The following is a 12,699-nucleotide window of genomic DNA, read 5'->3' on the forward strand; positions in this document are numbered from 1 at the left end:
GTCAGAGTCCCTAACCAGAGTCCACATCCTACCTAATCTAAATGAAAGTGCTTTGGACTATTACATGATTAAGAAACTTTTACTGTATTTAATCCTACATTTTTGTTTCAGCAGCAGCCTACCCTAACCAGTAACTATGACGCGGTGGCTCCCCGCTGATGAACAGCTTCTACTTTTCTGCCAGCTCTACACTATATTTAAATGCATACCTTACATTTTAAAAATCTCAAGCAAAGGACAGAGTATACCTTCTGGTGCTATGAACCCTAACATAGGTATTTTGTGTTTCTGTACAAGTTTTTTACATTATGACTATTAAGCATTATTATGGGCTAAAACGAAAATATTTTGTTTTTAAAAACTATTCAGAATTTCTAAATTTAATTTTTTTACTCAGGTCTAAAATTTTTTCTATAGAATTTACTTTGAAGTTTATAAACATGGCAATAAAACATAATTTTATAACAAAACACTGATTTTCAAAAAATATAAAATAACATTTTGGCATATTATTTATTCATTCCAAAACTATTTTCTGAGTGATTAATATATATTAGGTATTATGGAAACAAAAAAAAAATTAAAAGCTGCCATCTCAAGGAGCTTCAAGGATAATACAAAAGAAGCAAATAAAGAGATTACAATATTCCATTCTAAGTGTATGACACATATATGCATGGGATAAAATGGGAATAGACCCATTATATGGGTCCCAGTTGAGACTTTGGAAGACACACTTAGGAAAGGTTTTCTAGAAGAAAGGATTTCTAAGGACAAGTTGGAGTGGGAAAGGCAAAGAAATGGGAAGACTGACAGTCCAGGTAAAGAACTTTATGTGTCATAAAGTCTACTAAAAATTTTGGATGAGTTTAAGTCTGTAGCGAGCCAGTGAAGGGTTTTCAGCAGGGGAATGACATGCTCAGGTTTCCATTTTAAAAGAACACAATAGTGGCGGTATGAGAAATTAGTTGGGTGAAAGAAGAATGGTAAAACTGGAGACTAGGACTCTGGGCACCTGAATTTAGATGAAAAGTAATGAAAGCCTTAAGTCAGTGGCAGTGGGAATTGAAAGAGCTAGGGAGGGTGAGGGGAGGCTGAAAGATATTTAGAAAGAGAAATAATGGGACTGTGGCCAAATACAATAGAGACTTTCAAATATGACTTTCAAGTTTCTGGCTAGGAAAATTAGGTGAATATTGCTGCCCACTAATCAACACAATGGGAGAAATGATGAGTCTAGCTGTGATCATCCGTAGATAGCGAGAAATAATAAACAGGCTTTTAGAAATACAGTAGAATACTTGATTAAAGTCAGATTGTAGACATAATCTTTATTGTTTAGGTGGTTTTTGAAGCCACAGATTTTACGAGACAAATGTGCACAGCAATGTTTCTCAGAGAAGAGTCCACTTGGTAGGCTTGTTCACAACACATATTTTTAGGCCTTACACTAGATCTTATGACTTAGATTCTCTGGGGTTATTCCTAGGAATCTACGTTTATTTTCCCAGGCAATCCTTATTTACATTAAAATTTAAGAGCTACAGGTATGTAAGGTGAGAAAAGAATGGCAATTGTAGAACTGTGGGAAACATCAGTATTGAAGGTAGGCTGGGTGTGGGGTCTCACGCCTGTAATCCCAGCACTTCGGGAGGGCGAGGCAGGTAGATCACCTGGATTGGGAGTTCGAGACCAGCCTGGCCAACATGATGGAACCTTGTCTCTACTAAAAATACAAAAATTAGCCGGGCATGGTGGTGTGCACCTGTAATCCCAGCTACTCAGGAGGCTGAGGCATGAGAATTGCTTGAACCTGGATGGCAGAGGTTGCAGTGAGCCAACACTGTTGCCTGGGCAACAGAGCAAGACTCTGTCTCAAAAAAAAGTGTGTTTGTGTGTGTGTCTATATATACATATTATATATAAAATATATAATACATATATTCCATATATATTTTTTGGTAGTGATTCTGGAGAGTTATACACCACATTATTAACAGTGGTGATCAACGAATGATAAAATAGGGAGTTTAAAATTTTCTTCTGATCAAAAGATTATATAAAAATTTTGGAAGGTGGCATTCTATTTTAGTATAGATGATAAAGATTTATAGTTATTTCAACTATAAATCTATAACTATAAATCTTTAACTATAAAGATTTTTAACTATAAATCTTTATCAGGGCCTCAAAATGACTAGAATAGAAATTTATCTAGGGCCTCAAAATGACTGGAATAGAATAGCCATTTACTTTTCTTTTTAAATGTATTTTTGGTTTTTATTTTTTTAATTCTGCATTTACCTTTATCTTTATAAGAATATTTTAAACCAGAAAATATTTTCTTTGAAACCAGCCAAAATGTCAAATATCATGTGGGCAATGACAGAAGCCAACCCAGCATGTGAGAGCTCCCAGAATGCCTGTCACAAAGATTACAGAGAACTTAAAACAAACTAAGTACTTAGGAAAATTTTGTTACACAAACTTAGTTATGTCTAAAAAAAAACAAAACAAAGCAAAATAAAACAAAAAACAAGAAAACCACCCTTAAAAGGGACAATATATTTTCAAGGTGACCCTTTAACTTCACTTTGTGACTTCATGGGGAGAAACAGCACTACATAAAATAAATACAACTGACAATACAAATAGCACAATTCTTAGGTATATAATTGAACTACCATAATTTTATACTTGAATGACTTCAGCAAAAATTAATATCAAAACCAGGGCTAGGACTATGGATTTCAATAGTCATTCAATCTCATTCAAATTAGACATATTTCTAAAATTAGACAATCTATAATTTGCTTCAGTAGCTCAATTTCTAAAAAGAATTTTCCAATTTCTCCTCTTAGATATATGCCAGTTTATACTTCAACATACAAGATGTTATGAAGAACTGAGTATAGAAGTAACAACTGCACAAAACACAACTTAGGCTTTTTTAACAAACCATTTTGTTCTGTATTCATGTACAAAATAGCCCTTTTAAAACTCAGAAGTTTCAAAAGTTACTTATGTTATCAGAAGCATAAGACATTTCTTTCATTACCATGAGCTCGAAGTAAAGCTTCAGCAGTAAAGAGAGGAGCCTGAAGCATGTCTGCAGTTTCCACAATAAGCATATCTTTTAGTCTACGAAGATCCTGAGGCCTTAATCCTTCATATGGCTTTGAAAAGAAAAAAAAATAAAGTTAAATGGGCATTATACTCATAGGAAGTATCAAAATGCCTATAAACAATATATAGTCAGTACTATGTATCCACAGTTCTGCATTCCATGAATTGGATCAACTGTGGATTGAAAACATTTGGGAAAAAAAAAATGGTTGTGTCTATACTAAACATGCACAGACTTTTTTTTTTGTCATTATTCCTTAAATAACAGTATAACAACTAATTACATGTTATTTGCATTGTATTAGTTATTATAACTAACCTAGAGATGATTTAAAGTATATGGGAGGATGTGCATACATTACATGCAAATACTACCCATTTTATATAAGGGACTTGAGTATCTGTGGGTCTTGGTATCCATGAGGGTCCTGGGTCCTGAAACCAATCCCCACGGACACTGAGGGATGACTGTACATGATTATCATTTAAAATCTTCCTATTTAAATTTGGTTATTAAAGTTCAAAAAGGCTTTTTTAATGCTCCACTATCATGGACTTCAAACTGCCCTTTCACAAGTCTCTTTTATGCTATAAAACAGATGCTGGGACTCATGTACCTTATTATTCTAAAAATAAAATATCATAAGGGCAAGACCATCTTATCTTACAGTTTAAAAATTTTGGATTATACAAAAAGTATGAGAAATAAAACCCTACAATTCCACCACTGAGCAATAATTATTCAAGTTCTTGGGTATTATTGTCCAGTCTGTTCTTTCTGCAAATCAACTGAGTACGAATATATATGTTCATTTAGGCACAGTTTTGGGTATCCTATCAACATAAAAGAAATGGAGCAGAACTTGGTGAATGCCCACAGTCTCAGCTACTAGGGAGGCTGAGAAGTGGGAGGATCACTTGAGCCCAGGAGTTTGATGCTGTAGTGTGCTATGAGCATGCCGGTGAATAGCCACTGCAGTCTAGCCTGGGCAACATAGTAAGACCTTTTTGTTTTTTTTAAAGGAAAGTTAATCAAAACTTTTCTATATAGGAATACTATTAAGTAAGAGAGAAAGAAGCACTGCAATTTCATCCAAATTATCCTTTAAAAAGCCCCAAACTATCACATACAATTTGCTTCTAAGCTAATTTATGAAACATGAGTTCCCCTACAAAAACTTAGTAAATGCTTTAATGGTTAAATTAGTACTACCCATTCCAGTACAGAAGTCATACATTGCTTCTAGAAAATGTATTCCAAATCCAGACTTGGGATTCTAGGTACCTCTCCTTGCCTCAGCAATGACAGTGAATATTTCCTGATATTCCCAATGGTGGCAACTGCATACTTCCTGGTCTTATATTGTAAATGTTCTTTTTCAGGTTAGCCATCATTCGACTTCATTTACGTTGAACCAAATAGGGAGAGAGAAAATGGTGAATTTAATCATGATTCTCCAGACCAGTGTTATCTAGAGAATGACAGTGCAAGTAACGTACAGGAGAAAATTAGCTTTGCTTGCAGTTCTGACATAATGTATCTGAAGATTTAATTTTAGGTAAATTAAGAAAGAAGGGATAATATGAAACAATCTGCCTAGATCCAGTTTTTTAAAATGCATGCAGTTTTAAACTTCAATAGGTAACAGTGGAAGAAAAATAATTCTTAAAGGATAAAGACACACTGCCTTCATGAACATATAACATATGCACTCTGAATCTTCACAACAGAACTGTAATTAGGTCATGTGAAGCATTTTAATACATTGCTTAGTCCCAAGTGGGCACTACTTCTCTCTTCTGCAAGACAGATTAAAATGAAGGTGCCTTTCTCTTTCCTGTTGCAAAGATAAACTGCTTCTATTTTCAGACTAAACAAACCAGCAATAACCTTCAAAGCAGTCAGTACTGACATAAAGAAAAAGAAAAACTAAATTTAAAAGAAACATGAATAAAATTACCTCTTTTGCATCAGTGCATACTACTGCTACCAAAAGACCACTGAAAAATTGTGAAACAACCTATTATACAAACTGCACTACCTTCATATTATTATAATAGTTCTCTTCAAAAATTATTTCAGAAAGGTTGTCATGTAAAGGCGTTATGCAAGTATTTGTTCTTATTTTTTTCACAAGGAAAATAGCCTCCCCTCCCTATCGGTAAAACATGTTTATTGCTAAAAGGAAAAAAAAGAATAGGCACTTATTTACCCAAAAGTATCTGTAACTGTTAAAAATTTAAAAGATGTTTAGATGCTCAGGGAGAAAGGATATTTCTAATTCCCCCTTAATAGCAATCTCTCATTAGCTGATCCATGAGCTTAGCTTGGGAGGGAGGGCGGAAAAAATAGCCAGGAAAGATTTTAGGATTCTTTGACCCTTCCCTTCATTTCCACTTCCTCTCTCTTTATTTAGCAGTTCTTGCCTGTGTGCATGAAGACCTAGGCCACCCTGAACTGTACTCTGAAATGACAGGAAGCCAGCAGCTTCTGCAGAGCAGAGGAGGTTAAACCTGCTAACTAATGTAGTCAGCAATGTCCAGCATGAGTTTCTTGCCAGAAAAAGAACGTTGAGCCTTTTAAAGTTATATAGACTAAGAGAGGGGAAGGGAAGGATGATTCTTTAGATGGGCTTTCATAGCAGCATATTGCCCACTTTTCCCTTCATATATTTGGATGTAGCCGCACAGTCCTACTCCTACAGAATCTGACCCCAACCTAGGTCTAATACTCGCTAATTTTTCTGTTCTCCCTTTGGTGTTTAAATAAATTGACCACACTCTTCCTAGCCATCACTTAAATACCTCATTTAAGAAATCTCTTTATAGCAGTTCCCACTCTCCAAAATTACATGTTCACTTACTTTTAAACTTATTTGTGTGTTTCTCTCTCCCTGTTGGAATGTAAACACTTAGAATGGAGTCACTTATCTCTGTTCCTCCAAGCATCTAAAACAGCGTCTAGCAGTCACTCAGTTTTGTTGAATGATGGGAATAAGAAGTGAATTTTACCAATTTATAATTTAATTATTTGGAGGAAAAGACTAAATTAAGAAGTTATAGAAATATATTATACACTGTCCACATCATTAACTAAATTAAAACTCAGCTGAAATATACATTTCACCTTCAGAACATAAATTTTTAAAAGTACCTAAATATACGACTTAATGCAATCACACAGCAGGCCATGTAAAATCACTAGCATAAGCAAAATAATCCAGAAGTCAACCAGGGTCAAAGTAGAAGGTACAGGCTGGGCGCGGTGGCTCAAGCCTGTAATCCCAGCACTTTGTTTGGGGAGGCGAGGTGGGCGGATCACGAGGTCAGGAGATCGAGACATCCTGGCTAACACGTGAAACGCCATCTCTACTAAAAATGCAAAAAATAGCCGGGCGAGGTGGCGGGCGCCCTGTAGTCCCACTACTCGGGAGCTGAAGGCAGGAGAATGGCGGTGAACCTGGGAGGCGGAGCTTGCGTGAGCAGAGATCCGCCACTGCACTCCAGCCCCGGGCGACAGAGGAGACTCGTCTCAAAAAAAAAAAAAAAAAAAAAAAAAAAAAAGTAGAAGGTAGAGACAGAGTTCTCGCTCTGTCCCCAGGCTGGACGTGCGTGGCGATTCAGCTTCCTGCAAGCTCCGCCTCGCCGGGTTTATGCATTCTCCTGCCTCAGCTTCCGGAGTACGGGATACAGGCGCCCGCCACCTCGCCCGGCTAGTTTTTTGTATTTTTAGTAGAGACGGGGTTTCCCGTGTTTAGCCAGGATGTCCTCGATCTCCTGACCTCGTGTCCGCCGTCTTGGCCTCCCAAGTGCTGGGATTACAGGCTTGAGCACTGCGCCCGCCCAAATATAAGTTTTAAAGAAAGCATTGACATTTTTAAAAATTCAAGGGGGCTTGGTGTGGTGGCTCACACCTGTAATCCCAGCACTTTGGGAAGCTGAGGTGGGTGGATCATTTGAGGTCAGGAGTTGAAGACCAGCATGGTCAATACGGTAAAACCCTGTCTCTACTAAAAATACAAAAATTAGCCAGGTGTGGCAGTGGGTGCCTGTAATCCCAGCTACCTGGGAGGCTGAGGCAGGAGAATCACTTGAACCCGGGAGGTGGAGGTTGCAGTGAGCTGAGATCGCACTACTGTACTACAGCCTGGGCAACAGAGTGAGACTCTTTCTCAAATTAAAAATAATTTTAAAAAATTCAGGTAAAACTCATAACATAAAATTAACCATTTTAAGGCATACAATTCAGCAACATCTAGAACACTTCCAGTGTTGTACAATCACCTTTATCTAGTTTCAAAACATTTCCATCATTCCAAAAGAACGTCCTATAAACATTAAGCAGTCACTCCTTATCTTCCCTGCCCCCAGTTCTTGGCATTTTAGTTTTCTCTCTCCTTATTCAGCTGTTCTTGCCTGAGCATCACAGGATGCCAGCAGCTCCTGCAGAACACAGTAGGTTAAACCTGCTAACCAGGTAGCCAGCTAAGGCAATGTCCAGCATATGAGTTCTGTTTCTATGGCTTTTATCTGTTTGGATCTTTCATATAAATGGAATCATCCAAATCTGACCTTTTGTGTCTGGCTTCTTACACTTAGCATAATGTTTTTGAGGTTGATCCATATTATATACAGCATGTATTAGTAGTTCATTCCTTTTTATGGCTGAGCTATATTCTATTGTGTGTATATCTCACATTTTGTTTACCCATTCATTAGTTGATAAACATTTGAGTTGTTTTCACCTTTTGGCTATTATAAATAGTACTGCTGTAAACATCCAGGTAATATAGGCATTTATTTGAGTATGAAAGTATTACTCTTTACATTGTGAAAATAGTAGACAAAACAAATCCAATATGCGTTGAAAAAATCTACCAAACTAGAAAAATACAGGGACATGTGATCATAGTATTAGCAAGTCACAAATTCAGAAGACAAAAAAGGAAAAAAATTTATACCTCTGAATACCATATAAGTAAAAAACTTAGGATATGGAAAAATACACAAAGTTCTCTTAGAAAGCATTAAGAAAACATACTTCATAGAAAATGCACAACCGAACAGTCAATTTACACAATAATCAGAGAAATAAACAAGGTACCATTTATTTGTCCAAACTGGGTAAATAATAATAACAATGATAATATTCAGTGCTAGCAAGAATGTGGAGAAAAAGATTCTCTAATATACTAATGAAATAAAAGTAAATCAATATAATCTTTCTGGACAGTTTAAGAGCATCTGACAAAGTTTAAAATCTTATGACCCATCAAACCAATTTCTAAAGACACATAGGAACTACACTTTTAAAATGTGTATACAATGCAATAATGATGACTATGAAGTAATAATCATGATTACAGCAGCAGACAATTAGCTAATGTTGAAAATGAGTCAGGCACTGGTCGAAGCATATACATATATTAACTCATTAAGGATCACTATAACCCTATGAGGTAGGGACTGTTAACTTCATTTTAAGAAGAGACTGAGGCAGAGAGTTTAAGTAATCTGCTCAAGGTCACATAGTAAGTTAGTCATCAGGCAAAGATATGAACTCAGACAGTCTGGCTCTAGAATCCGCATTTTTAACTACAATAATGGCACAACTGGATAAAGAAGATATATATCAGGCAAATATTCACTGTAGCCTTGTTTTTAAAGGTAAAAATATATAAATTACTTAGATGTTTGGCAATAGGTAAATGTTTAAAATATGTATATTATATGTTCTGACTTAGGAGAGATGTTCATGATACATTGTTAAGTTGAAAAAATATAGAATACAATATATGACATGATCTTACTTTTGCATTAAAAATTCAATCTACATGTATGTTTGCTTAAGTCTGGTAGTACACATAAGAAACCGTTACCACTTGGGATACAGTCAGGATGAAGAAATTATTTTACATTTTTAGCAATAAATACTCATTACAAATGTCAGGAAATGCATGAAAATAGACAAAATAATGATTGTAAAAGGAGATTACCTATAATCAAAATGATCGTTTTGGTATACTTCAATATTCTTCTTGTATACAGTCGTTTTTTCCCATAGAATTAGTATCAAACTATTCTGTAACTTTTTTCTTAACATGATGTTAGTTATATTAAGTCCATTTAGATCTTAAATCTACTGATAATGCCTACTGTTACTCCCTGATGCAATTATAAATTAAAATAAGACGGTATTTTGGGGGAAAATCTAAATGTCTTACAATTTAATTACAACAATATTATTTCTGGAATATTACTGCTTAAATGTCTTCTGACTAAATGACTATACTAATTATTACAGTAAAAATTTCTGTTTGACTCAAGATAATGGATTGTCAAAAAGAAGGCAACATGGCAAGTGGAAGTTGCTTGGACCTAAAGTCAGAAGAATTAAGTTCAGCTCACTTTGATTCTGGCAAGTTACTCAGTTATTTTCCAGTTTATCTTCCTCATTAAAAAAAGGTGGGGAGGAGAGGACAACTGTCATTCAAGGTTCCCATGTGGATTAAATAACCATGTGAAGGGACAGCAAAATGCTTAGGGCACAGGCCCTCTCTCTTTCTATATGTACTTAATATGAATAAGCTTGTCTATAAAATAACCTAACTACAGAAACAAAAGATTTTTTAAAAAGTAAATTTTAATCCCAACAAACTCAGTTCTTTTGGCCATATGGAGAGTATAAAGCTCCAAAATTGTTGGGAATCCATGGGGAAAATAAACAACATGATCATATGATTATTTTTCTAAACATGTACAAACCAATAGTTACATAATACCTTTTAGAATCAAGTTAGCACTAAACACTGAGGAATCAGAATCCTTTTGGGAGGAAAAAATTTACTGGGTAATAATTTCTTTAAGAAATATCTATAGATGCCTATTTTGTGCAAGCAGTGTTTCAAATACTGAAAATAGTCTGCTGAATAGGCAGATATGGCTCTACCCTTCACAGAGTTGACAGTCTGATAGGAGAGAAAGGCAATAAACAAGTAAACAAATACATAAAATAATCATAGCATGTGATAGGTCCTGTGAAAATAAACAGGGGTATAAAGTTTCAGATAAGACAGCAAGAATAGGTTTTGAGATCTATTACACAATGGTGACTATAGCCAATAACAATGTATTGTATATTTCAAAATAAGAGTACCTTTCAAATGTCTCATCTTAAAAAATGATAGGTGAGTTAGGGATGGATATGTTAATTAGCTTGATTTAATCATTCCACATTGTATATACATACCAAAATACAACACTGTACTCCAAATGTATACAATTATTATTTTCAATCAAAATACTACTAATAAAAAAGAATTAAAATGTAAAATAAAAGGGCATATAGTAAAGAATAATGGGAAGAGAGGAGATCTATTTTAGAAAGAATGGCAAAAAATAGCTGGGAGATTTCAGACGCAGGAAAGAGCAACTGCAAATGCCTTGGTGTAGTCTAGGCATTACAATGACAGCAAGGTGTTCTGGGGAAAAAAGGTATAGTGGTCAGATCACATAAGGGCTTACATCCGAGCAAACAGTTTGGATTTTATTCTAAGTACAATGAAAAATCATTAAATGATTTAAATGATATGTATAACATTTAAAATGTCATTCTGAATCCTGTGTACGATATGGATTCTAAAGATACAAGAATAGAAGGAAGAAGACCAGTAAGGAAACTATTACAGTAGCTCAGATAAGAAGTGAAGGTGGTGAGCGCCTAGAGAGGTAGGAGTACAGGTTGGGAAGAACAAATTAATTTACGTCGCATTTTTGGAGGTAAAATTGACAGGATTCCCCAACTGTTTGGATGTGATGATTAAGAAAATGTGAGGAATCAAGAATGCTTCCCCCATTTATGCTTGAGCAACTCAGTGAACAGAGGTAATATTTATTGAGACCGGGAAGACATAAAGGAAAATCAGAAGAGAATGTTGTCCTCAAAGCCTAGAGAAAAGTGTTTCATTAAGAAGGGATTGGTCAATTGCGTCAAGTGCCACTGAGGAATTCAAGTAAGATGAAGGCAGAAAAGTAAAACTACTACATTTGGCAACATGTCACTCCATGACGGGGGGCAGTTCCATCAGAGTAGCAGGGAAGAAAGTCATACTACAGTGGGTTAAAGAGTGAATGGAAGGCGAGGAAGCGGTTCTCTCCTAAGAAGATAAGAGATATCTTATAAGGGCCCTTATAAGGGCTACAACTAAAGGGGAAGAGAGACAGGGCTAGGGAAGGGTTGAGTCAATGGCTGCTTTTATGGTTTTTTGTTTGGTTTTTAAGATGGGATCTACCAAAGCAAGTCTGTTGATACGATCAATCCAAAGGAGAAGGTGAGACTGATGAACAGGAGGACTGGAGTCTTGTAGTAGGAGGAGTGGATAGGATTCATACCTCACATCAGCACCTTATTTATAAGTAAACACACTCATATATGACAGACAAAAGACCCATAGCTCCAGGTTTCCTAGATGTTATTATTTATTTTTAAAGTTAGAGACAGGGTCTCACTTTGTCACCAGGCTGGAGTGCCTTGGCATGATCATAGCTCATGGCAGCCTTGAACTCTTGGGCTCAAGAGATCCTTTTGCCTCAGCTTCCTGAGTAGTTAGGACAATGAGTGTTGGCCACCATTCCTGGCAAATTTTTAAGATTTTTTGTAGAGATAAAGTCTTGATATAGCCCAGGCTAATCTCAGAACTCCAGTGCCTTGGCCTCCCAAAGCACTGGAACTACAGGCATGAGCCACCGTGGTTGGCCTAGATGTATTTTTATACTTTATGGCTATGAAGATGACAGGATATTTAGAATACTGTAAAGAAGAACACACAAACTGAGTTTTAAAGAAGAAAAAAATACAAAACAACATACAATCTAAAATTACATGTAATTTTTTTACTGAGAAAAAAATAAACTGACCTCTCGTTTGTCTAATGCAGCATATTCAGCTTCTATTTCTTCAGCCTCAGGATCCCGTGAGAATACCATTTGAGATTCCAGATTGAGGGCCAAATCTTTGTGGTGTTGCTTTTCAGCACAATCACAAGGAGTATCCTTATTTTCATTCTCAGCAAACAAGTCTCCTCCATGTTTTACTAAAAGCTAAAAAAGTTTTTTTCAAAAACTTGCAACCACAGGTTCAAACAAGTTATTTCATGCTATTTTAAAACATTAAAATATAATAAAATTAACACAACAAAATGCAACAGTATGTACAGTATGCATTTGAAATGACCAAAAAAAAAAAGGTATTTAGATACCAGAGGCTTCTGATTTTAAGATTAGTAATTCTTGTTTTTCAGTAATGAGTTCCTCTCGTTAAAAAAAAAATTTTTAAAAACCCAAAACCGATTTTTTAAACTTCAGAAATTCTTAAGCATTTTGCTTAGTCCAAAAATAAAATTTGAAAAAGTTTATAGTTATTCAGTACTTTAAATTTGTTAATTTATAATTTCTAAAAATCTTTCTTAAACAAGGACACTGCTGATACTGTTAATTTAACTACTAATGTCTGGATGTCCTGGCATGGCAGACAAAAGTTTCATTCATTATCCAGTGAAACACTGAAATGAAATT

At 35.5% G+C, this 12,699-nt stretch overlaps 1 protein-coding gene across 1 annotated transcript in view; it reads right to left on the bottom strand.

Annotated features, from left to right (window-relative positions):
- The window catches only part of ANKIB1 (ankyrin repeat and IBR domain containing 1), a 172,907-nt gene that overhangs the window by 67,694 nt on the left and 92,514 nt on the right, over positions 1 to 12,699 (bottom strand). Inside the window, 2 exon segments of the mRNA XM_017870314.1 lie at positions 3,059 to 3,176; positions 12,043 to 12,225. Of these exon segments, the coding sequence (XP_017725803.1) occupies positions 3,059 to 3,176; positions 12,043 to 12,225 (301 nt within the window).

This window comes from Rhinopithecus bieti, unplaced genomic scaffold (genome assembly GCF_001698545.2).
Source record: "Rhinopithecus bieti isolate Rb0 unplaced genomic scaffold, ASM169854v2 scaffold_5191, whole genome shotgun sequence".
In the NCBI taxonomy this organism is placed as follows: Eukaryota; Metazoa; Chordata; class Mammalia; order Primates; family Cercopithecidae; genus Rhinopithecus; species Rhinopithecus bieti.